The 27,557-nt window shown below is 41.2% G+C and overlaps 1 protein-coding gene across 4 annotated transcripts in view; it reads right to left on the bottom strand.

Moving 5' to 3' along the window:
* Window positions 1-1,382: 1,382 nt before the first annotated feature.
* ETS1 (ETS proto-oncogene 1, transcription factor) overlaps window positions 1,383-27,557 on the bottom strand; it is a 295,332-nt gene continuing 269,157 nt past the window's right edge. For all 4 annotated transcript variants that reach the window (XM_033918930.1, XM_033918929.1, XM_033918932.1 and 1 more), the window contains 2 exons: window positions 8,478-8,596; window positions 1,383-1,956 (listed from right to left, as the gene is read on the bottom strand). In XM_033918930.1, the coding sequence (XP_033774821.1) occupies window positions 1,741-1,956; window positions 8,478-8,596 (335 nt within the window). In that variant the 3' untranslated portion in view covers window positions 1,383-1,740. The remainder of the gene's footprint in view (window positions 1,957-8,477; window positions 8,597-27,557) is intronic.

The raw sequence follows: 27,557 nt of genomic DNA, 5'->3' as shown, positions 1-27,557 counted from the left end.
TTTGTGAGCTTTATTGGAAATGTGAGCTAGCTTTAAAATGGTGGCTTAATACTGTTTTTGGTAAAGATGCTTTAAGTCCACAAACATACAAAGTATTAAGTATTTCACAGTGGTCTTAGCCACACATCCCCTTAACAAAGCTATGAATGTTAAATAAAATAAGCTATATCTTAAAATATAATATAAAAATATATGTTTATCTAAATGGAAATTCCAATTTACAGTATCCCAAATATGCTGAAAGGCGTCCAACTTCACATTAGGATTGGGTAAAGGAGAAGAACTGACAATTTTTGTTACTTGGGCAGCTCTTACAAGGAATAAAGAAAATATTTGAAGAAGTCACTATATTTAAAAAAACAATGCTCTGGAGAAATGAAGAAAGTAAAAATTGGAAGTTCCAAAGACACCTCCTTCACCAAAAAGGTCAAGCAAATTGGGGATACTACTGCCTTAATCAATCTCACAAACATCTCAGCACAGCACAGAAACCATCTGTGGAGAATGCAAATAACATTTGTATATCTTGCCTATAGAAAATTTTTTCCAGAAATAGACCAATGTAGAAAGACCCGGGTCAATGAATCAAAGATGCTGATAAGATATTTCTAGGACTGTAGGAAGCACTTAATAATGCTTTAATATTCCCTCTGCTCTAAGGGCTGATGGCAAAGACACAGTTTCTGTAACACTGGGATAACTGTCTTCTCTCTACTGTATTTGGTAACTATTATTCTGTATTGCCCTGGTTTTGATATACTTTCTTATAAACCTTTACTTGGATATAAGCTACATATGCATGCATGCATCTTTTGGTGGTAGATAAAGATTAGTCTGGGGGAAGGGAGGGTGGAAGAGCTAGCTGATAATGCTTCCAAGGGTTGCCACCTCATTCCTGAATAGGGTGAGCCAGTCCAGGGCTGATATTAACTGAGATTCATGGCAGAAATCTGGAAGGGGGTTTCAGAGCCCTCCAACATGCTTTACCTCCTTCAGATTCAAGCACGCTTGAACCCCCTGTGGAATAGGTCCCAGGGCAACTGTCCTGGTTTAATCCAGTCCTGATTGCCCACTCACCACATGGATCTTATTTTTCCTTTTTATTTTTTTTACAAAAATTGGTGAGGCAATTGGAATTAGAAGTCCATGCATGCAATGAGGAAAAGCCAGACTGGATTCATTAATTTGACTAGCTTGCAATGAGATGACAACCCTACTTGGATAGTGTATAAAAAAAACCAAAAACCCCAAAGGGAAGTAGGGACCAGAGAAAAGTAGAGGGGAATGTTTTTAGCACCCTTAACAGGATCTACTTAAAACCTTCAAAACAATTAATCCCAGCTGGCAAAAAGCACCTGAACAAAATTAGACACATTATATTGTAGGACAAAACATTTTAAAGAAGAGATAAAACTGTTTTACTGGCACAAATATTAAAAAAACAAAACAAAATCCAGCAACAAAATAAAATACAAATATTTATTTTGGTCCCAAAGTCTTTAGCTGGGTAGCAACAAAGCAACAAGAAACACAGTCATCTGCTCTTCTTGTTTGCCAACCTACCCCATGAGGCAGGAAGCCCAACTTTTTTACTATCCCAGAATCCTTTTCACCAGGCTTGTAACTTCCTGAGCTGTCAATTTGTGCTAGTTAGGCCATAATAACCAATAGTTATCTGGGATGTTAATTGTTTCTTTCCTTGATCATTTCAGGAGTGCTCACTTGCTTGGTCAGGGCTTTTTATTCATCTGAGTCTGGCTTGACATCAAGCATGGCATGGAGTTCCTCGGGTGTATATCCCAGCAGGCTCTGCAGGTCACACACAAAACGATAGACATAGCGCTTTCCTGCTGTCTTGTGGATGATGTTCTTATCATAATAGTAGCGAAGGCCACGGCTCAGCTTCTCATAGTTCATCTTGGGCTTGTTTTTCCTTTTGCCCCATCGTCTGGCAACCTGGCAAAGGAAAAGTAAAATTATGTCAAGACCTCAAAACACACAGGAAAGGAATACGCTGTTTACTTTGGCATATGACCACACCTGCAATAGTTGGAGCATCATCACCAAAGACCACAGAGAACATGCTCTCTGTATCCTTGGTGCCATAAGATCACCTTACAGGAACCAACTTGGTGCAACCAGTACCAATGGGATTTCATTAACTCTTACATCAGACACTAATGCAAGAGTTAATGCAGATTTATATCAATTAAAAAAATTATTGAAGAAGCATCTTTTCTGTCTGATGAAATATGCTATATCTTAATAGCTTTGATTCATGTATTGACTTGTTTTATTAACAGCATGTTGCAAGTTTATTTTTGTAGTGTGCTAATGAAAGAGCTATGTTGTGATTTGTCAAGTATTTTAATATGTGTGTAACATTTGTAATCTGCTTTGGATAAAAGTGGAATAAAAATAAACCATAATCTCTGCAGCCCAGGACATTCTAAATTGACAGATGCCAGTAAGCTGACTTGGCCAGTTATCCCACTCACATTTATCCAATCAATATTCAACCAACCATGGTTGAGTTATTATTAAACACAGACCACTTTGGGCAGAATTAGGCCTCAATATTCAATGAGAGACCAAGTCCAGGCACCAGCACTGAATATCAGGAGGTATGCTGGCCACCAGATCTAATGGGGCTTGCCGGTGATATTCAGACAGGGGTCAGTATTTTCTTTACAGGCTTCAGAAATTCTTAGCAAATAGCTTTAGCCCCTAGATCACTTCCTGTAAAATCCAGACTACTTGGTTGTGGTCCTCCTTATTCCTTTAGGGAACAATTGTGAAATTAGATGCAGATTTCCAGGTACAGGTTTGCTCTTTGAAAAATAGAGTTACCAGTGCTTAGTAGGTAGCATATTTTTTGCTTCATAAGACGCACTTTTTTTCCACCCATAATTAGGTGGAAATTTCAGTGCGTCTTATGAAGCAAAGGTAACTTTTTTAAACCCCCACCCCCACCTACCCCATTGTACCTTTTTAAAATGTCCCACTTGGAGGTACGTGGGCTGACTGCTGTCCATTCCGACCGCTGCTCCCCGCCCGCCTGCTGCTCCTGCTCACTGTCCTGGAAGGGAAGGGCCAGCGTGTAGCAATTGTACATCGCCGGCCCACAAACCTTCCCCCTATGTCAGTTCTGACGTCGGGGGAAGGCTTGTGGGCTGGCAACGTGCAATCACTGCACACTGGTCCTTCCCTTTCTAGAGTTACGGCGCAGCAGCGGCAGACCAGGGGCAGAGGAGGAAGAAATAGTGGCGGGTAAGCAGGCTTTGGCATGGCAGGGAGGGAGGAAGGCAGGCTCCAGCACGGCAGGGAGGATGAAGGACAAAGGATGAAAGGCAGTGAGGGGGCACGAACTCGGGACATGGGAGGGAGGGAGGATGAAGTACAAAGGTTGGAAGGCAGTGAGATGGAGGGGGCACAAACATGGGACATGGGAGGGAGGGAATAGAAAGGGACAATTGTTGGGCCTTAGTGAAGAAAGGAAGGAAGAAAGAAAGGAGACTCATGAAATCATCAGACAACAAAGGTAGGAAAAATGATTTTATTTTCAATGTAATGATCAAAATGTGTCAGTTTTGCTAACTTATATCTGCTGTGTGTATTGTGTGTATATGAAAAATGAAAGGAACAGCCTAGCAGGGAAGGGGAGACAAGGTGCAGAGCCTGGCAGGGAGTGAGGGGGGCTGGGTATAGAGCCTGGAATATATTAGTATACAATTTGGTTCAGAATGTTTTTTTTCTTGTTTTCCTACTCTAAATCTAGGGTGCGTCTTATGGAGCGAAAAATACGGTAATTAATGCCTACCTACATTTCTACCTTCTCAGAGCTAACACCTGCCCCTTTTTGGACATGGAGAAAAAAGTACCCACACCACTAACAGTGAATCTGCATTTATAATAGGACATCTATGGCAGGAGATTATAAAACGGGCTTACAGTAGGCACTATCTGCAAAGTAAGAGAGACATTTAAGTGTGTTTATTAAAGAGAGCCCCAACCAACCCTGTAGCATGCTACACCAGTACCAATGCAGGTATAAATGTAAGCAAGTAGTCTATGGGGGCAGTTCTATAATTGGGAACCACAGGTTAGGTGCCTAGATGCAGCACACTGAACACTGTTCTATCTGGACACCACGATTCCATTACAGAATCTAGTGTAAGTCAGCAATCTAGGTGTTCCCATTTATACCGTCAACAGCAGGGGTACATGTGCCTCCCTAAATGTGGCACTTTAGCATGTAACATACAGTATTTATATAGAAATGTTGTTCCTACCTATGTTCCTTCCCTGTGGGGACCATCGGTGTGACCCGGTATGGCTATTCTAATATTTAATGAGCCAATCGGCATCAATTGGCCACTAGTTAGCAATTATCGGCACTAATTAGAGTTTACACATACAACTTTCTATGCATATTCCATAAAGCAGTGTGCATAAATTACAATGCATAGATCTGAAAAGGAGGCATGGCCTGGAAAGGGGGAGGGCGGGCCAAATGTGTTCCTATAAAAAAAATACGCTTGATCCGTGCAGAAGTTAGGCACAGACATTTCCCCAGGTTTTAGTTGGTGTAAACAGTCATGCCTAAATTTTAGTCACAAGGCCGACTGCTACGTGTTTTCTATAAGCTGTGCCTAACTTTAAGCACGGCTTAGCGCTAAGCGCATTTTATCCACGACAATTTTTGCAGTCCCATATATAGAATCTGGCTCTTAGTGTGCATTAGCACTTAACATGGTTTAGTAAAAGGGTCCTTTATTTAATCATTAATACTTATCAACCACCATTATGAAGAGATTCACCCAAACATGTTATGTGCAGTATTATATCTCACCGAATCCTCACAAATCAAAGTTCTAGGTGGGTTACAAGTGGCATATCACTACATAGAATTATATATAAAATCATACATGCTACATTGACATTCTAAAGAGTAAACATTTATTACAAAGTCTAATACGAAACCGGGCTAGCGATTTTTCAGCACAGAGAGCCGCGCTAAATGACCCTCGCTGCTCCCGACGCTCACTGAGTTCCTATGAGCGTTGGGAGCAGCGCGGGCCATTCAGTGTGGCTCTCTGCGCTAAAAAACGTTAGCGCGGTTTCGTAGAAGAGGGGGTAAGTCTCCTTAGGCCCCTATCAGGGACTTCCTTCAAAATTCATGTTTTCAGACTTTTGCAGAACAATACATATACAGTGGTTGAATGAATTTTGATGGAAAATGAGTTCCATACTTTTGCAATTTGGTAGTTAAATGATTTGCTCTGAGATGTCTTGTATTTTATATCTTTCAGAGTTGGGAATGACAGGATCATGCAGTCAGAGTTATGATAATTAACAGATCTACCTAATAGTTTAGTAAATCTGGGGAACTAATTAGGGGTATCACCATATAGTGTTTTAAATGCCAAGCAGCATACGTAGTTTGAATTCTGTTCGCTTTTCTGTCAGTAGCCAGCGTAGATCTATAAGCAGCGGTGTGACATGGTCAAATCTTGATTTGTAATATACAGTATGAGTTTTGCTGCTGTGTTTTTTATCAACTGGAGATTTTTTTCATGTATTTCACAGAAATTCCTGAAAGTAGAGAATTGCAGTAGTCCAGTATGGACAGTACAGTCGACTCTACTAGTATCCTGTAGTGTTGGAAGAAGTAGGATCTGACTCTTGCATAAGGGGCAAAAACTTGACAAACTTACATTGTAGTAATAGCATAAAATAGTAAAATGACCAAATGTCAAAAATCATACACCACTCCTTTACAAAACTGCGCTAGAATTTTTAGCGCTGGCCATGGCGGTAACAGCTCAGACGCTCATAGGAATTCTATGAGCGTCGGAGCTGTTAACGCGGTAGCCGGTGCTAAAAACGTTAGCACAGCTATGTAAAGGAGGGAGACAATTAGTTCAGAGAGGTAAACTGGGAGATAGGCTATCCTAGTAATAACAATAATATTACACAGCATCATTAGAACTGTAGAATATGCATATCAAAACAGAAATAACAGAATGTCAGCTGAATACAAATGAATACAGTGCAAGAGAACATTCATTTAACAAATATGATATTTAGCAACCCAGGAGGCTTGGGGCAGGAAGTATACACATGCTCATTAACCCATCCCCCCCTTGTAAAATGTATGTGGTCAACAGTAGGGGCACATAAAAAATTAGAAAGAAACCCAGCTCTGAGCAGTAATACCACATCTTTGACATCTCGCAACCTATCAGGTTACATGGACTTCCCACTTATTTTCTAGTCCATTGGTGTTCAAAACATGCAATATTGTAAAACAAATACATGGTAGAATCTATTTCAAAGAAACATTTTACAAAGCTATTCTATTCCAGGTTTATTAAAGCACTTTCACCCATAATTCATCTCACCTCTGAGGGCAGTTATATTTGTAGGAGTCATATCTGATGTTTGTTACTTCCAACTGGCCTATACGTGCTATAAATCAGAAATGACTTCAGACGTATGATCCTTCAACTACATCCAAATACCAAGTGAATTAATTTGGGACATATATATCCTACAAGCACCATGGGACATATAGCAGTGGTATTCAACCTAGTCCTCAGGGACCACCTGGCCAGTCGGGTTTTCAAAGACTCTGTCATTCATATTCATTGTGGATATCCTGAAAACCCAACTGGCCCTGAGGACTGCGATGAATACCACTAATATATAGGATTTGCAGGAGAATTGCTTAAAAATAAGTCCGCGGCTGGTATCATGATTGTAGCTGCGTCTGTATATAAAGAACTGTTTCAGCCATCATTCTGTGGCCTTCTTCAGGCTATACTGGAGATCTGCAGTGTGTCTTTATATATATATATAGTGGGTCCACGGACCTGACTGAGAACAGGGCAGTCTTGACCCACAGACTGCCCTGTTCTCAATCAGATCCGTGGACCCACTATCTATAATAATAAAATGTTAGTCGTGCATGCGCACTCTAAAGTCATGTTCCCTGATCTGTCGCGGACATGAGAGTGCGCATGCGCGCTTATCACGCATCGGGCTTACCACCGCTGCAGCCAGCTGAGGTCTATGATGCAGCTCAGCCTCTTCAGACAACGCCGCTCCTCCTCTTTGGGCAGCAGGCTCCTCTCACGCGCCCAGCGCCACCGCTCGGAGGCCACCGGGACAGAGCTGCGGCGCCGATCGCCTCCACCAGTCGGGCAGCCAGCCGCCGATCTCCAGTGGGCGGGGTATCGGAGGAGAGGGATCGCGGCTGCTCAGCGCCCCCGAGGAGCCCAGCAACTTTCCGCCCGCCCGGTGGCGATTCCATTAGCGTGTGCAACAGTCTTCACACACTGCTTCCGGCCCTTCTACTGCCCTGATTTGCTCTGCCGCGTCTCTGATGAGGGCAGTAGAAGGACCTGAAGCAGCGTGTGGAGACTGCTGCACACGCTGCTGGAATCACCAGGTTTGTAGTTGGGCCCGTGGGAAGGGAAAGTGGGGTAGAGGAAACGCTAATGCTGCTGCACACGGAACTGGTGTGGGTGGAGGGAAATGGAGGGGGAGGGAATGCTGCTTTGGACAGACAGACAGAAGGAGGAAGGGAGACAGAAAGAAAAGAAGAAAGACACAGGGGCAGGGAGATACATAGAAAGACAGACAGACAAAGGGGGCCAGGGACAGAGACAGAAAGAAAGACAGTGGGAGTCGCGTCAGGGGGGGTGCGGGATGTGGCAGAGGGAACTTTTCCAATGGGTGCAACTGGGCGGCTGTCGGGAACCTCTGATCAGGGGCAGAGCAAGGTAAGTGTATCATAGGGATAAGAAGGAGGAGGGGGGAGAAAAAGGAAGGGATGCCTACTGCTGGATAGGGGGAGAAGGAAAGAGGTGCTGATGGACAGGGGGGGTGACGAAAAAGGAACAGAGGCCTAATGTTGGACAGGGGGAGAAGGAAAGAGGTGCTGCTGGACAGGGGGGAGGTAAAACAAAGGGAGAAGGGCTGCTGCTGCATAAGGAGAGCAGTGAAGGGGTAGTGGTGGACACAGGGGAGGTAAAAGGAAGGGAGAATGGACAGGGGGAGCAGGCAAGGGGTGGTGATGGGCAGCCAAGGAAAAAGAAAGACAGAAAGAAAGAAAGCGGCTAAGGAGAGAGAGAGAGAAATAAATAAAGACAGACACACACACATATATTCTAGCACCCGTTAATGTAATGGGCTATAAGACTAGTATATATATAAAGACATACTGCAGACCTCACAACATACCCTGAAGAAAGCCACAGCATGATGGCTGAAACGTCGGTTCTTTCTACACAGACACGGCAAGACTTGAAAAATTGCTGCAATGCTTAAAAATAAGCTTGACAACAGCAGCTGTAATTAATATTGAGGACCATTAGTTGTATATCGTTCCGAAATTATTAGAGAGCATGTGGAAGGAGAGGCTTTCTTTTAAAGAAGATCAATGCCTCCCTCCAAATGAAGCCAGTGCTTACCTCGTCGGGGTCAGACAGTTTGAATTCCCAGCCATCTCCCGTCCAGCTGATGAATGGCTGACAGGATTTGTCAGTGAGCAACTCCAGCAGAAACTGCCATAGCTGGATGGGTCCACTACCTGTAGGAATAAGATTCACAAGGTGATGACAGCTGGTGTACAAATCAAACCCTCCCTGGTTTTCCTCCTGCAGCATATAACTAAGGGCACCTTTTACAAAGGTGCGTTAGCATTTTTAGCGCACGCATCGGATTAGCGCACGCTATAGCACATGCTACCCGAAAAGCTAATGCCTGCTCAAGAGGAGGCGGTAGCGGCTAGCATGCCTTTGTGAAAGGAGCCCTAAGCTATGGAATCTGTTGCTTGAAGATGGGATCAAGTTGACTAACTGGGATTCAAAAGAGGTTTGGAAACTTTCCTAGAGAAAAAAAAATCCATAATAAATGATTAGCCAGGTAGATCTGCATTTTGGACGGGCTGCTGCGCTGACCCGGTGTAGCTTTTCTTATGTGTATTTTTATATATATATTTTTACTGGGATAATTTTCACTAACTGCTTTTATCACATTTTCTGGCACTTGATGTGTAATTAAATTTGTTGCCAACGAATGTGGTAAAAGCAGCTGGCTTAGCAGGGTTTAAAAAAAAAAAAAAAAAAAAAAAAGATCTGGATAATTTCCTAAAATAAAAATTCCATAAGCCATTATTAAGACAGACTTGAGACAAATCCACTTCTTGTTTCTAGGTTAAGCAGCATAAAGTCTGTTTTACTCTTTTGCGATCTTGCCAGGTATTTGTGAGCTAGGTTGATCACTGTTGGAAACAGGATACTGAGCTTGATGGGCCATCTTTCCAAATATGGCAATGCTTATATTCTTATATGTTCTAAAATCTTAAAAAGTCCACAATAAAAGAAAAGGGTGGTAGATGTGTGGAACAGTCTCCCGGAAGAGGTGGTGGAGACGGAGACTTTGTCTGAATTCAAGAAAGCCTGGGATAGGTATGTGGGATCTCTTAGAGAGAGGAAGAGATAATGGTTACTGAGGATGGGCAGATTGGATGGGCCATTTGGCCTTTATCTGCTATCATGTTTCTATGTAGGCAGTTATAAAATAATCTCCTAAATCACTGTATGGCATTACTGAGGGAACTGCTCCCAATTCAGAGTTAAAACAGCCCTTGTAGTCAGAGTGTAGTCACCTCCTACCAAAACTGCAGTGTCAACAATGGTTTAGACAGGTCCATGTTGGTTAGGGATGAAGATCATGTTTAAAAAAAACCCCCAAAAACCAACCTTGACAATAGCAGGAAAGGTATAGCTCTATGAATCAACAAAAACTAACCATTCAAAATGTAGTCCAATAAATCGTACTCCACGTCAAACGATAAAAATGTATCTATTATGTGCAGTCCTTATGGAGTTTTATTTGGAGAGGAAATTCAGTATAAGGGGTCCAATACCCTGATTAGATTCACCCCAGTGGTATCTTGTATTGGCAGTTCCAAAACTGGGTTTACCACCAGACTGCACCATTTACAATCATACCCCTCTCTATAAGGTGTCAAAATTATAAACCATGTGACAGTTTGCTGGATGAACTGTCACATGCCTATATCCGATTCTGATTTTTTTTCAGTGTGATATTTTTACATCGTTTTTCATTTAAACTGTTTTTTCATGCAAACTAAAACATGAGAAATATGATTTGCAGAACCCAGAAGAATGGACTGAAGGCAGACCTAGCTCATGCACATATTTACATACAAACCCATTCAAACTGTTACTGGGTCGACCTTAACCTACCCGTCAAATGGTTAACACCTACATACATTGCATCATTGATAGAGGAAGTTTAGTTCCTAGTCACTAGATCTTACAATTGAGAATAAGGAGAAATAGGATATGATTTTGCTGGCAGAAGGGCGGAATTCCTTCCCCACCTCTCCTGTGCTTTGACATAGTTCTCAGTTTATCTGGCAGGGAAGCCACTTTGTTTCTCCTTTTGCTGCCTTTTGTTCTGAGTTAGCAAGAGTCAGAAAAGCTTGAATCAGAGTCTGAGTCGAGGATAAATGTGGCTCAACATATGTCCAGAGCAGTGGTTTAGCTGGAACTCCGTGGGAAGCAATCAATAGTTTGGGTATAGTCATATTGGCCCAAATAAACGGTGACAGAATTTAAAAAAGAACAAGATGAACACAGAGGATCTCTAATTAGAAAATGAACAGTATAAAACAAACTACAGCCGGTACTGGGCAGTCTTGTACAGTCTGTGTCCTCTACATAGTGATTCAGTTTAGGATGGGCTGGAGAGGGCTTCGATGGAAGCTCTGATTTGGAACGTGAGGACAATATTGTGCAGACTTTTTGGTCTGTATCCTGCAAACAACAGGATGGCTAGGATAGGCTGTAGTGAGCTTTGGCAGCACCCAGAGGTTGTGGGTTCAATTCCCATGCTTCTCCTTGTGACCCTGGGCAAGTCACTTAGGCCCAAATTCTGTAACCAGCGCCTAAAGTTAGGCACCTGTTTCAGAGGCGCCCATCTAGATAAGCGCCTATCTAAAGAATAACAAGCCCAATTAAGCTTTTAAATCAGCACTGATTGAAACATAGGCGCCTATTAAGAAAAACAGGATTCTGTAACAAGGCGCCTCTAAAAATTTAGGCGGCCTTCAAAAAAATAGGCGCTATGTATGTTAGGCGTGGGCATGGCTATGTGTTAGGTGCCTTCTTACAGAATCATTGCTCTTAAGCACTCAGCTAGGCGCCTATCTTTTACGTGGGTCTAGAGCTGGCCTATTTAATGGGCGCCTCCAAAATAGGTGCCACTCAGCGGGATTCACTAAACATCACCCAATTGTACTTGAATCACGCTGAACAGTGCCTATATAGGCGCCTAACTTTTGGGCGCTTCTTATAGAATTTGCCCTTTAATCCTTCATTGCCCCAGGTACATTAGATAGATTGTGAGCCCGCCGGGACAGATAGGGACAAATGCTTGACTACCTGAATGTAAAGCGCTTAGATAACCTTCATTGATAGGCAGTATATAATTAACTTAAATAAATAAATAAATATGTGCTGTGGTCCAGACACTGCAGGTGGTAGTATGACCAAATGAGTTGAGTCAGAACAAATATGTGTTGAGTTTAAATATTTACAAGGAGCACTGGTTATCATGGCCCTAAGCTGAAAGTTGAAAACCTGGAAAATTCAGTTAGAAGGCTTAATTTTACAATTAACAAGATTTACATGAAGATATTTCAACTGCAGATATGCTCAAGTGCTGCTTAATGGAAGTTTTGTAAGACCTTCATGCAAAGCCTCTTCTAATGAGGATTTGCTGTCTTCCTCCACATATATACATACATATATCAGCCTTCTAGGCGCTGTACAAATTCATAAAAACATAGTTTTCATATACAAGTTTAAGCTGACATTGCGTCACCAAACTGTAACAATAACTTTTGAAGACTTTTAAAACCAAAGACAAACAGGAACAAAAGGTAAAAAGGCAAGAGCTACAATAGTCAAAGTAAAAGAGAACAAGTAAGGAAAAAACAATAGGAGGGGCTGAACTCAATTGCCCTTAAAAGGACAGTTAGGTCTCGAAGGCATCAAGGAAGAGAAATGTCTTTAGCTTCGTCTTAAAATTATTAAGAATTGATTCTTCGCGTAAGTAATTAGGGATACTATTCCAAAGAGAGGGGGCAGTGACAGAGAAGATAGTATGGGGGTCTTTTACTAAGGCGCACGCTACATATTAGCGTGCGCTAAATGCTAACGCATCCATAGAATATAATGGACATGGTAGCATTTAGCAGGCCTTAGTAAAAGACCCCTACATTATTAACAGGACTTGATTTAATATTGGTGTTTTCATAAAGTGTTTAAGTATTAAATAGGCACACTAGTCACACTTTGAAAATACCTGTAATAAAATTCCCCTTGAGATTGCCACATAAGTTTACTTTTGAGCCTTTTTGCGTTCCATTTATTTAATGTATTTATTTATTCAATTTTCTAGACCGTTCTCCCAGGGGAGCTTAGAATGGTTTACATGAATTTACACTCCTTGGTTGCTGCTAGAGCTTTGTGCTTTGGCTATAAATACTCATTCTATAAAACTTTGCCCATACCAGCTACAGATCGCCTCTAGCCTCAGATGACTCAACCCCAGCCACACACCAGCCCAGTTTCCTGCATCAGCTCTTTTCATGGCTGGGTCTTTTCAGGACTGAAGAAAGTAGGAAAGCTAGGACCACGACTCACAGATGCCCGAGTCTAGAGACATCCGACGTTGCATAGTGATATCCCCTGACCAAAAAAACCCTACATTTATTTATTTAAGCATTTTTATACCACTTATAGTCTAAGTGGGTTTACATTCAGGTACTCAAGCATTTTTTTCCTATCTGTCCCAGTAGGCTAACATTCTATCTAATGTATCTGGGGCAATGGGGGATTAAGTGACTTGCCCAGGGTCACAAGGAGCAGTGTGGGATTTGAACCCACAACCTCAGGGTGCCGAGGCTGTGGCTCTAAGCATTGCACCACAGCAAAAGGCAGGAGAACAGTATTTAGATCAAAGTGATGGTGAGCTGGCCCCGTGGCTCGGACTCTAGTAGGGCTGTGCACAGGAACACAGAGGCTGAGTCCGGTCTTCCAAGGCTTGTTGAATGGGTCAGTGTAACAACAGCAGAATCAAAACTTGGTCCCAGGAAGGGAAAGAAAAGATGACTGCAACTATTGTGGTCCTGTGCGCGAATTCCTTGCCATTTGAATTCTTAAAGAAGACTTCAGACATCCTAAACAGGTTCTATGGAAAGGGGCAATACATGATAAACATAGCTAAATGTAATGATATATCATTTTAAGAAAAACATTTAACGTATTTTCACGTAGATAACGCGCACCCGTGTAAAACGCGCACACGGGTATAGCGCGCGGGGAACATAAATCTATGTAAAAAAAATTTAATATAGTGTGCACACGCGTATACCGCGCATGCTAAAACCTCCTCCCGCCTACTCCGAACCGGCATCCTCCCCCCGCTCGCTTACCTGCGTTTTACAACTTTTTTTTTCAATCCGATCCGGCATCCCCCCTACGAACCAGCATCCTCCCCCCCCCCGCTCGTGTCACCCCCTCTCCCCCGCGATCCTACATCCCCCCCAGCACCGCAAAACATGTCTTACCCGATTGGGCACCGGCACCGGCACCAGCACCAATGCACAGGATGTGCCAGTGCCCGAAGATCCTCCCTCGTTGGTTTGGGTTGGTTTGGGCTGGGCTGGGCTGGGCGGTGCGGTGCAGGAGAGATCCTCCTTCTTCCTGCGCCGGGCTGGACTAGGCTTTGAGCATTTGAGCATGCTCAAAGCCTAGTCCAGCCCGGCGCAGGAAGAAGGAGGATCTCTCCTGCACCGCACCGCCCAGCCCAGCCCAGCCCAAACCAACGAGGGAGGATCTTCGGACACTGGCACATCCTGTGCATTGGTGCTGGTGCCCAATCGAGTAAGACATGTTTTGCGGTGCTGGGGGGGATGTAGGATCGCGGGGGGGAGGATGCCGGTTCGCAGGGGGGATGCCAATCGGATTGAAAAAAAAAAGTTGTAAAACATGCTCACACGTATAACGCGCACGGTTTGTAAAAATCGTGTATAACGCGCGCGTTATATGCGTGAAAATACGGTAAGTGTTTTCTGATTAGAATTGCTTCTAAAGTTAACTGCATTTTACTCTTCTGCCAGTTTGTTTATATTCCCTTACTAGGATTAGCATGCAACGGCAACATCAGATTTACAGGATTGCTGGGTAGGTTTTCTTTTCTTTATTTTAGATCTCCTGAAAACATATGAAATATTTTTACAACTTGTCATAGCTGCTAGATCACAGTTAGTGGTAAAACCAATCCTGATGCTATAAAGACCACAGTCAGTTAACACAGGCATTTCTCAAGCTCTCAGCTTAATAAAAGATGTGTATCAGCAAAACAGAGGCAGGGCTGGGGCCAGAGCTAACACAGGGGTTGGTTTTTTTTAGCTTCACTGTTGACATATTTTTTTAAAATTACCTCTTCAGCATTAGCAATGATGAACTTGCTTAAAAAACACCAAATGACAAAAATAAATCTTTTTTTTTTTTTTGTTTAGAGTGAGGTCTGCAGAGTAAGAGAAAAAACGATGGAGACATGGGACAGAACTAAAGCAACGTTTCAACCTGGCCAACTAAAAGTCAGCAAAATTATAACACAAGAGTAGAGTATTGAAATTTGTCACGACACAAAGCTGCAACACCACAAATTCTCAAATAAAAGAATCCCACTGTTATGGTACATGTAGTATGGTACATAACATCCCACTGTTATGGTACTTTTTTATTTTTTTTGGCCATTTATGGTACATGTAGACCAGTGGTCTCAAACTCGCGGCCCGGGGGCCACATGCGGCCCGCCAGGTACTATTTTGAGGCCTTCGGTATGTTTATCATAATCACAAAAGTTAAATAAAACAGTTTCTTGATCATATCTCTTTAGCTATAAATTACCATATTATTATTAAAACTTAGCCAAAAGGAAAGATTTATAAACTATAAAGAGTTTTACCTCATGCAAAATTGTCAATTCTTTAATAAGACATTAACTATTTTTTTCTGCGGCCCTCCAAGTACTGCCAAATCCAAAATGTGGCCCTGCAAAGGGTTTGAGTTTGAGACCACTGATGTAGACTGTACTGTTCTCTTACAGATAATTTACATTCTAAGCTTTAGATCCTCCAGATTACATCTGTGAAACTGATTTTCCATCTAAAGAAGTTTGTTGTAGTCACCCCTTCTCATGTTGACCTTTGTGGGTTGCCTTTACATGCTTGTATTTTATTTTATTTTTAATTGGTTTATATTATATTTAAACTTTTCAATCAGAGATCCAAATCTTCTTCATTTTCCATCTTTTTCAGGCATTCAACAGAAGGAAATTTTACCCCTCCCCCCTTTTATGAATCTGGATTAGACTTTTTTATTGCTGGCTGCAGCGGTATTAGCTCTGACACTCATAGGAATTCGTAAAAGAAGGCCCTAGATAGGTTTGTTTCCTATCAAGCAGTTAAATTCTGGCATTCTTTGCCCAAGTACCTAAGAAGTATTTTACTTATGTTGGAAAAATTTAGAGAAATATCTATTTAAAAATTTTTAATTATGATTTTCCTTTTTTTACCCCAGTTTCATTTTCTTATCTGCTTTGAATCTTTTTATGGGAGTTGGTGGCCTACATAAGCCATATTACATTATATTGTAATATAGAAACACACACATCACTTTGGGAGTGTTTTAAAATGGATGTTTTGTTGTTGTTTTCTGAATTAGAAGAATATCTAATGCACATTTTTAGCTTTGCAAACCACTTGAGCGTAATTCCTCCTAATTCACCATCTATAAAGAGATTACCAATGAATTGCTAGATTTAGGCAAACTTAGTTTATTAATACTGCCACAGATCAAGTATATTTTGCTGTATTTTTGCTACATCTCATGTGTGATCTGTAATAAGGTAATTGTCAGGCCAACATTTGCAAACTTTTCAACTAGAACATTTGGTAAGAGAATGAACAGCAGATGTCCTAATCTTCACTGGAGGCAGAAGAGTTGAGAGACAAGTGGAGAACGGAGTAAATTGACCAGAAATGTTAGGTATAGGAAAATTGTTAAGTATAGGAATGGCTCCAGAGGGGTATGAAGTATACAACTTGCCAGAAAATGCCAATTGTGCCCTAGGAGGATTACAGTGGGATCAGCTATACATTAGAGAATGGCACGGGGACAAATTTTTCCCCAGCCCAGCAAGTTCTTTTCCTGTCCCTGCTCCATTCCTGCAAGCTCCGTCCTCATCTGCACAAGCCTCAAACACTTTAAAATCATAAGTAGCAACATTCTAGAGCTCAGACTGTGATGTCATAATGCCTCATTCCACCAATGCCTAAGTTCTGTCCTCATCTGCACAAGCCTCAAACACTTTAAAATCATAAATCGAAACATTCTAGAGCTCAGATTGTGATGTCATAATGCCTCATTCCACCAATGCCTAAGTTCTGTCCTCATCTGCACAAGCCTCAAACACTTTAAAATCATAAATCGAAACATTCTAGAGCTCAGATTGTGATGTCATAATGCCTCATTCCACCAATGCCTAAGTTCTGTCCTCATCTGCACAAGCCTCAAACACTAAAATCATAAGTCGCAACATTCTAGAGCTCAGACTGTGATGTCATAATACCTCATTCCTCCAATGCCTAAGCTCTGTCCTCATCTGCACAAGCCTCAAACACTTTAAAATCATAAGTGTTCGTGGCTTACAGAGCTTACAGGAATGGAGCAGGGACAGCGACAAAACTCGCGGGGATGGGACAGGAAAATTGAGTTCCTGCGGGGATGGGGAAAAATTTGTCCCTGTGTCATTCTCTACTTTACATACAAAAGTATAGGGTACAAAGGCATGTTCATTATCATCAGTTTATTCATTTTTAATATGAGGGCAAAATGGATGGCCTATGTGTCATTTACTATGTTATTACATTGCACAGAGCCTGAGGAGATTGACTACTGTAACAGCTGAGAAAGTCTACCATGCATACCTTTTCCTTTTAGTCTTAGGTCTAATGTACTGTAACATTACAAGTTTTCACAAAGCTAAGAGGGATATTAGAGAACGCCTTTCTGCTGCATTTCACATTAACATCTGCATTTTGCTACTTTGTGGTCAAGACGATCAGACAGCGGCATTCCCTCAGTGAGCAGTTCCCCCTGCCTTGCTCTGCATGCTGCTGGTTTATCGTGACTACTAAAACTGCTGGGCAAAACCCAACTAGGACATATTGGGTGGCCAATCAGTCTTATACCAGCATGATCTACTGTCTGATAAAAAAAAAAAAGGTTCTCTCTCCCTCCTGAACACCGCCCCCCCACCAAAAAAAAAAAAAAACCTTGCCATTCAAGCAGCCTTTCCTCTGATTCTCATAAATTGAAATTCTTTGTGTCTTCTGCTAAATGTCCAAACTCAGATTTGGACGTCATATCAAGTAAAATTATGTGATAGCCATTAATCCACTTTTATAGGTAATATATAGAAACAAACTAAAACAAAAGAAATAAGGTACTAGTTTAAGCATCTATCTTGCAGGCAAGGATGCTTACAACTCACCAGAGCCTATATTATGCAAGTACACTTATAGATTAATTTATTAATGCTATACTCAAACTCTGTCTCTATTCATATCTATTGGCATAGATATTTTTTAAAAATATCTATTCATTTTGAAGCCATAAGTAACTGCAACATATAATACAATCATATTACACTATAAAAGCACTTAAATACAATTAAAATTGTAATCTATGACAAATAGATATATCACCCCCCCCCATAATTATATTCAAAAAGTACATTCAAATTAAGAAATTAAAAATATGCTCCAACCCACTCTGGACATGTATGACCAAAGAGCAAAATCAACAATCACTCTTTGCAAAACTTTGTCAATAATTCCCAAATCTTCAGAAACTTTTTGTAATGTCCCTGTTGTATAGCCATAATACATTCCATTTTAAAAACATGACAGCGATGCATACTTTTATGCCCGTTGGTATTTTATGAAAGGTCATTCACATACATATATGGTCAAATGCATGTGAAAATAGCTTTTATAAATTACCTCTTTGGAGCTTATGAACGAGCACACAAAACAGTCTGCTCCTTTGGCATACTCCTTCAGTGGCGTACCTAGAAGCAGCCTTTTTATAGTTAGAACATGAGTATTAGGCACACATAAGAACATAACACTTGTCATACTGGGTCAGACCAATGGTCCATCTAGCCCTGTATCCAGTTTCCAACAATGGACAATCCAGATATCAAGTACCCGACAGAAACCTAAAAAGAGTAGCAACATTCCATGGTACCAAACCTAGGGCAAGTAGTGGCTTCCCCCATGTCTGTCTGAATAGCAGACTCTGGACTTTTCCTTCAGGAACTTTTCTAAACCATTTTTAAACCTAATTATGCTAACTGATGTTATCAAATTCTCTGGCAATGAGTTCTAAATAGAGAGCTGCACGGGAACGGGGATGACGGGGATCCCGCGGGTTCCCCCTTCGGGTCACGGGGATCCCGTGGGGATGCCCCCTAGGGTTGCGGGGATCCTGGGACGCCTCCTAGGGTCGCGGGGATCCTGCGGGGTTCAATGTACTCGAGCTAGTCTTCTTTTTCCTACCTGCCCTGCCACAGCACAGAGCCGATTGGAACTCTTCCATGATGTCAGCGCTTAAGCCCTCCCTCCCTCCGATGTCAGCGCTGACATCGGGGAAGACTTCCGGTTGGCTATGTATGCTGGAGCAGTGCAGGCAGGAAATAAAAGTCGAGCCTCGTGGCTCGAGCTCCATTTTGCTTGCAGATGAGGGCTGGGAGGCGGAACACAAAAGGGGGGAGGGAGTGCGTTTTTGGCACAAGGCATGAAGTTGGGAGAGAGGATGGAGGAAGGGAGGGAAAGAGGTGGGAAAGGGAGTGCGTTTTGGACACAAGGCATGATCTTGGGAAAGAGGATGGAAGAAGGGAGGGAAAGTAATGTTGAGGTGGGGGAAGGAGTGCATTTCTGGACACAGATGGCATGGCCTTGGGAGAGAGGAAGAAAGGGAAAGAGATGGTTGTGTACATGGGAACGGAAGAAAGGAAAATTTTTGGTCATAGGGAGGAGTGAGGTACAGATGAGAGGGAGAAATATTGTGGTGGAAAGGGAACAGTGGGACAGATTGAAATGGATGCAAGAGGGAAGAATGTTGGACATAGTGGTGAAGGGAATGGAGGGAGAGATGTGGTATGGTGCTGGAGAGGGGTGATAGAAGGAGAAATTTTGGGCATGGGGCTGGTGGGCAGGCATGAAAGATGAGAAAGGGATAAATGCTGGACCATGGTAGGAGGAACCAATGGACAGCAACAGAAGAATTTACAGAAGATGGGAAAGCGGAAAAAAGAAACTGGGACCAACTTTATGGAAAAATAAGTCTCCAGACAACAAAGGTAAAAAACGGAATTTATTGACTAAAATATGTTAGCTTTGGGAAATGTATATAGCAGATGTCTTCGTTTTGTGTTCAAAAGAAAAGGAAATGCATTTCTGGTTTTATTTCTACAGTGTTGAAGTACTTGCTGACCCTTGTTGTGACTGGTGGGGATCCCCAAGCACCGCCAGCAGAGGACCTCCTCTAGAGACAGCCAGAACTCCCCTCCACCAAGCACAGCAGTCACTGGCAACATCCATGAGCCACTGAGATGCCAGCATCTGTGACTCAGGGATGCTACTGCTGCCTGCCAAGCTTGGCAAACGGGACCCCCGGCCAACTGCAAAGGAAGTCCTCAGCTGACAGCTTGGGGGTTCTCATCAGCTGAATATTTATATTTTATATTTACATTAGAGGTTCTGGTAGAAACCCATTTACAAAGTATGTATTCTTTCCAATTAATATTTCCAAATTAATAAAGACTCTTTGCTTATTTGTAAATGGGTCTCTACCAGAGCCTTTATTTCAGTAGCATAATTAAATGAAATAACTATTTCTGAAGTTTATAGGGACGGGTGGGGACGGAGGGGATTCCTCGTGGAGACGGGTGGGATATTGGTGGGGACTGGTGGGATTTCTGTCCCTGCGCAACTCTCTAGTTCTAAAGTTTAACTATTCGGTGAGTAAAAAATATTACCTCCTATTCTTTTAAAGGTATTTGTTTCCATGTAACTTCATTGAGTTTCGCCTAATCTTTCATAGCACTTTAACCTTTAGTTCAGCGAGCTTTGATTGGTATTGCTTTCTGTTGGATTGAAATAAAGGAACTCTTTAGAGTACGAGCAGTTCTTTGACCTTTGTCTTTTTAGTAAGTTTTCTCACTATTCTGTTTACCTTGCTAGATATTTAAAACAACAGTACATAAATAAAGGGTTATTTAAAGTATTGTTTTCTGAAGTAAATGTATCACTTATCATGACAACTTATATAAGAACAAGTAGGGGGTACCTTGATTCAGGGTAGACAAGGTAACCCCCTACATTAAATAGTTTACTATAAAGGGCCCTCATAACATTTATTTCCCTCTGTACCCCACTGTCCCCCTTTGTTCAGCATACACACACTCTTCTCCAAGGGAGCAGCTTCTGGGGAAGGGATGCCATCATTAAGCTCCTGCTATTGATTTCCTTTTTTCCAATATGAATACTAAGAGCTCCAACTACCAGAACGAAGGAAGTTATCCTGCCACTGTATCGAGCAATGGTTCGCCCACATCTGGAGTACTGTGTCCAATACTGGTCGCCGTACCTTAAGAAGGACATGGCGATACTCAAGAGGGTCCAGAGGAGAGCAACAAGGATGATAAAGGGCATGGAGAAACTTTCATATGCTGAAAGGTTGGACAAGCTGGGGCTCTTTACCCTGGAAAAGCGGAGACTGAGAGGGGACATGATAGAGACTTATAAAATCATGAAAGGCATAGAGAAGGTGGAGAGGGACAGATTCTTTAGACTAGCGGGGACAACAAAAACAAGAGGTCATGCAGAAAAACTGAGAGGAGACAGATTCAAAACGAAAGCAAGGAAGTTCTTCTTCACTCAACGGGTGGTGGACACCTGGAACGCGCTTCCAGGAGAGGTGATAGGACAGAGCACAATACTGGGGTTCAAAAAGGGACTGGATGACTTCCTGGAAGCGAAGGGGATTGCAGGGTACAGATAGAGCAGTGGTCTCAAACTCAAACCCTTTGCAGGGCCACATTTTGGATTTGTAGATACTTGGAGGGTCTCAGGAAAAAAAATAGTTAATGTCTTATTAAAGAAATGGCAATTTTGCATAAGGTAAAAACTCTTTATAGTTTATAAATCTTTCCTTTTAGCTAAGTCTTGATAATAATATTGTAATTTATAGCTATAGAGACATATGATCAAGAAACTTTTTATTTTACTTTTTATGATTATGATAAACATACCGAGGGCCTCAAAATAGTACCTGGCGGGCCGCATGTGGCCCCCGGGCCGCGAGTTTGAGACCACTGAGATAGAGGGTTACTTACAGGACATTAGGCAAATAGGGTATGAACGTTTTAGGTTAGAAGCACTTACAGGCCATGGACCTGGGGGGCCGCCGCGGGAGCGGACTGCCGGGCACGATGGACCCCTGGTCTGACCCGGCAAGGGCAATGCTTATGTTCTTAAGTATCTCTCTAAGGTTAGGATTACCAGATGTCTGTGTTTCCCCAAACATGTCTTCTTTTTGAGGACTCTTGTCAGGAGTCTGGGCGACTTTTTTTGTTTTGCTACTTTTGTCCAGGAAAACCGAACATCTAGTAACCCTAAAGTAGCAGCACCTATCAAGAGTCCCCCTCCCCTCCCCCCCGGCGAGATCTGGTGCTTGCTCACCGTTCTTTTCAGGGGCCCCGCTGTAACTCTTCAGGCCAATAGCAGCATGAATGAAGTAAATACACTGCCTTCAGTGACCCGGAAGCTTTCACTCTGCTACTGCTTCCCACCTATGGGGGGACAGGAAGCAATAGCAGAGGAAGAGCTTTAGGGAGAGCAGGGGCTGCTTTTTTTTTTTTTTTTTGACAGACAGCCAGGCAGGAAGAGGAGCTATGCAAGCAAATGATCTTCTGAGCAAGCACCAGGCACAGTTCCTCTCGCTTTTACCGGTGATGCTCCGCATGAATAGCATGCATATAATTTGCATGCTATTGTGCTGAGCATCGCTAGTTAAAAAAAAAACAAAAAAAAACACTCCACCTTTGTGCATCGAGGCCCTAGCCTTAGTACTATTAGATACTCCATCTCACCCATGATCTTATTTACCGCTATAGTATGTCAAACAATATATAAGTACTTCAAGTAGAAAAGTATGTCATATTGTAAGGCCAAGTTAAAATGCTTTCTTTTTAAAGATGGGGTGGGAAGGGAGGGAGATAAGATTTTATGATTGGTATTATTGCTGTATATTAAGTGATATTCTCAATGTGCAAATGTGTTTATGTATTATCACACTTATTGTATGTATAAAAATGAATAAAGATTAGATCCCTTATTCAAGTCCTATAGTGTCCAACTTTAGGGGCCTCTTCTATTAAACTGTGCTAACAGTTTCTAGCACGGGGAGCCGCTCTGAATGGCCCGCGCTTCTCCCGACGCTCATAGTGCGGGCCATTCAGCGCGGCTCTCTGCATTAAAAACTACTAGCACCGTTTAATAAGAAAAGGGGTTAGATATTTGACTTTTTCCAAACCCCTCCTTTGGTGTTTCCCTTATATGTCTTATTTACTATTAAATATTGTATTTCTATCCCCGCCTTCCCTAGCGGTTCTGTTTCTCTTGTAAGTCATGTCTATGGCATTTAGTTAATTCCCTTGTATATTATATAAATAATAATTTTAGCATTGTACATCGCCTTGAATATATAATTAGATGATAAAATCAAATTTTTAAATAAATTTGAAATCCGTCTTGATTGCACATTATGTATGTTCACCTGTAACCCATTCTGAGCTCGTTGGGAAGTACGGGATAGAAAACAAATTAATTAAATAAATAAAATATATAAATGCGGCTGGGGTACCAACCAACTCATTTACTGAACACCCTACAAACTTATATTACCAAAACAGTACTACGGGCTCCTTTTACACACAGGAAATTACCGCACGCTACGCTTCTAGAACTAAAGCCTGTTCAATGCTGGCATTAAGGTCTAGTGCACGCTATTCACGCGTTAAAGCCCTAGCTCACCTTAGTAAAAGGAGCCCTAAGTACTAACTTGATAGAACTAGAACCGCAGCATTTCTACCTAGGAAAATGCGGTACAGCACATATACCACAAGATCCAACTTAGAGCATCACTATGCCTCATAAGGGGGACAAGCCAAATTCTACAGATGCCTACACAGAACCTACATACTAACAGTTGACCTTAGTCATACATGTAAAACATACAGATCCCATCAAATACAAAATAAAGGACAATTTAGAAACAAATATGCAGACAAATACTAAAATGACAGCCCCACGAAGTCTATCTGCATAAAGTGCAACACTATAGAAAAAGAAAATATGCAAATTAACCCCGCTTTTTTTTACAAAACCGCAAAAATGTTTTTTAGCGCAGTCCAGGGTGCTGAATGTTCTGTGCTGCTCCTCACACTTATAGAGTTTCTATGAGCGTCGGGAGCAGCTCAGAGCATTCAATGTGCTGGCCTGAGCTAAAAACTTCTTCCATAGTTTTGTAAAAAGGGGGGGAGGGGTGTAAAATACTAGAGATGCACACTCTCAAAGGCAACATATTCCAGTTACTACAATGAAGATAGGAAAAAAAAAAAAAAATTTTCCCCTAATTCTATAAATGGCGCTTTGAGTTGCACATGCAAATTTGGACACACACCCAATTCACATGTGCAACTTAATTTTTTTTTTTATAAATCTTTATTAATTTTCCATATGAAAACAGTGCATTGAATTATACATTCAATGGACTTCAAGACAGCACTTAAAATCGTTCAAAGAAATACTACAAAACATTTCCCCCCACCCTATTCAAGAACCAGAACTCTTTCATTTGATCAATTAATACAATAAAATATAATACCCCCCTCCCTCCCACCCCTCCTCCCTGGATGTGCAAATCGGTATTACAAAATCTCAAGCATATAAGTGGTTGCAGTTAAAGCAGGCCATTCAGAAAGGGTTCCCTGATTGGCAAAGTATAAATAATCAGTATAGTTTGCCGGGCCTATGCTTCCAGACAGATTTGCTAGGGCATCAGGCTGCCAAGTAGTATAAATTAATATTGGAATATTTGAACAAGAATCCTAAAACTAGTCTAAAAGATATTTGGAGCATTGAGATAAAGCAGCAGATTTCTGCCACTCATTGGCCACGGATTTGGTCTTGGAGGATGAGATGTACAGCGTCAGCATCTATGAGACAAACTTGTTTTTTTCTGTTACTTAGAGTCTTTTGGACCCCAGTTCGTTTTATTGTCCTTTGATACTCATCTTTTGGAAATCAATATGGGGACAAATTAATTTGATTTTGGAATCTTCGATTCCGTTATCTGTGGTACATTGTTGTTACCTAAACCTCCATTAGGTAGATATAAAAGCAGACTATTTGCCATAATGAATGGAATAGCCATGCAAATGGTTACTAAAAACTGGAAAAATTGTGATAGATTTAATTTTTCCTTTTGGTGGAATTCTTTATATTTATGCTATAAATATGAAAAAATTAATGTAGAAATTTTGTGTAATAGTAAGATATTTAAATTAACGTGGGATCCGTCGACAAATTTTGTTAACACGGATTAGCTGGATTATCCTATTCGATGTGCAACCTAGTCCCCTCATTAAGAGTCATCTATTCTAGGAGAGACACGATCTTTTCCGTCACGGCTCCCCAAATCTGGAATTCGCTCCCAACTAATATAAGGGAAGAAAAATTACTTGGCAAGTTTAAAAGTCTCCTGAAAATCTGGCTTTTTAAGGATGCTTTTAACTGAGATATGCTTATTTTATATCCCCAGGATACTCGTTAGAGTAATAGCAAGGTTGATAAGCGAAAATTGAGTGGGTAACCTTCCCCCAATCCTTTTGTTTCATTACCATGCCTTTTTTTTAATTTGATTTACAAATTGTATTTAATCCTTTATTTATTTTTCCTTTTTGTGTTTGTCTGGTACACAGGTGTGTGAATTGTCTTGTTTGAGTAAGGTGTTTTTTCTTTTTTTTTTTTTTACCCCAATTTTACTAATACTTGTAAATTGCATTGAATTAAGGTTTTGTGTTCAAAATCAAAACTTTATTAAACTTGGAACTTGGAAACCAATAGCTTAACAAGCAATTATTAGTGTTAACTGCTTTTAATTTAAAATTATGCGCCTAAATTTAGGCATATGATCCACACCTAAAATTTAAGTTAGACATCAAAAAGGGAGCACAGAAGTGGAAGAGTCATAGGTGAATCAGGGTAGTCCTCATAGTTACACATGTAATTATAGAATGAGGGGCATCTGCACCTAATTTTAGGTGTGAGGTTTTGTACCATGCAAAAGACAAGTCAGGTTAGGAGAAGGGACTGCAGAATGTTCCCCACTATGGACATAAAGGGCACATTTTAATGATCCTATTACACACACACTAGGGGTCTTAAGGCCAACACTTTTTTATTTTGTTTAATTATTATTATTATTATTTTGCTGTTGGTATTTTGGGGTGTGCGGGGCAACATTGTAAAGTCATGACACTGGAAATACCCCAAATTTCACATTTAAAACTAATGCATATCTCTATTACACATACAAGAACTTGAAAAACTCCTCACATTCTTCCATATTTTTCACTTTCGCTGTCTAAGCAAAAGTACAATATAAAATTCATTAAAGTAAGAGTTTTCTTTATACAGTAAAACCTTGGATTGCAAGTAACTTGGTTTGCAAGTGTTTTGCAAGACAAGCAAAACATTTTATTAAATTTTAACTTGATATACAAGCAATGTCTTGCAATACAAGTACATACAGTATACAAGCGTCACATCATCACAACTGGTTCTTTTCTCTCTGACGCTGCAGGAGTGCAGTGATTGTTCTAAATGAGCGAGATCTTGCAATACGAGTACGTATAGTATTTTGTATTAAAGTTTTGGGGTTGTGGAACGAATCATCTGAGTTTCCATTATTTCCTATGGGAAAATTTGCTTTGATATATGGATGCTTTGGATTACAAGCATGCTTCTGGAACGAATTATGCTCGCAAACCGAGGTTTTACTGTATGTTGTATAGACCAGTGAAAAAAATCCCCACTTTAACGCTTTCTGAATTGTACTTATTTAACCAGCAGAAGTGAAAATTATAGTCTTACTAGGCCTAGGGGGTTTGTGTAGGGGTGTGTGTTTGTGTGTATAAGAGAGATTGCTTCCTTGCAATGTCACAGACAAAACAGTTAAAGCAACAACTATGCCAGCTATGAAAATGCCAAACTCCTGCTCAGTGCATGAACTTCTCCCATCAAACGTGTATTGATTCACTGCCTAACCCTATCACATACACTCTGATGAAATAAGTTTGCACATCACCACCATCAGTGTTCCAATGCCAGTTTCAGTAATGTGAAAATGATCTGGCGAAAACCATTACCACCCTAGATCCTACCTGAAAAGCTCTGATTTATTTTATTTAACAGATTTTAAAAATGGAAAATACCACATTAAAACAAATCAGAACAAAATCCCAAATGCAGCACTGCCTACGTTTCCATTTATCCACTTTGAACCTCTCCTCCTGCCCCTGTCCCCACAACTCCGAATGTCTAGGAATTTATAAACCATGCATTAAATCTTAAAATCAAAATCAAACCCCAGAGCACCACCAATATGGCATTATTGCTAGCTGGAATATATGAAAACGCACACCAAACCCCCCTCCCCACAAAAAAACAACAACCCATCAGCAGTGATGTCAATGCTATTTAGGACAGTACAGTAAGATCAAGTATTTTAGCAAAATAATTAAACTTGCAATTAATTTTTTTTTAAACTTCAATTACACTGAAAAAAATAGTAGATCTGTTGGCAACATGAGTTCTAAGTTAAGCTTAACAAAAGCTAGCATTATGTACAGAAGTCATTATTGTTGAGTTGGAAGATGATCAGTGGCCCAAAAGGGGTCAACTTTTTTACAACTTCCTTATGACCTTTGTCTTTGTAGACAGTAGACACCCAAGGGCCTAGAGTTTTCTTTCTATTTATTTAGCAAGTATGCAAATGAGGTAAAAACCATTTCAAAGACCAATCAAAGCATACCAAGCCTTTAAAAGGGAGATGGACACTGATCTACAGCTGTAGCAATACAGCTAAAGACAACCAAATCTTCAGCATAGTTCTGAATGCCTTTGAAGCATGCTGTGTGCACTTACATTTCCATTCGTTCTCCGAGCTGCCAAGCGTCACTGTGGGCAATGTGCGAGGGGCAGGGCAGGCACCCAAAAACAGCTGATACAATCAGAGATAAAGTCTAAACTT

This window comes from Geotrypetes seraphini, chromosome 13 (assembly GCF_902459505.1).
Source record: "Geotrypetes seraphini chromosome 13, aGeoSer1.1, whole genome shotgun sequence".
NCBI lineage: Eukaryota > Metazoa > Chordata > Amphibia > Gymnophiona > Dermophiidae > Geotrypetes > Geotrypetes seraphini.
The sequence above is the reverse complement of the archived record's forward strand: the minus strand, read 5'-3'. Positions and strand labels throughout refer to the sequence as shown.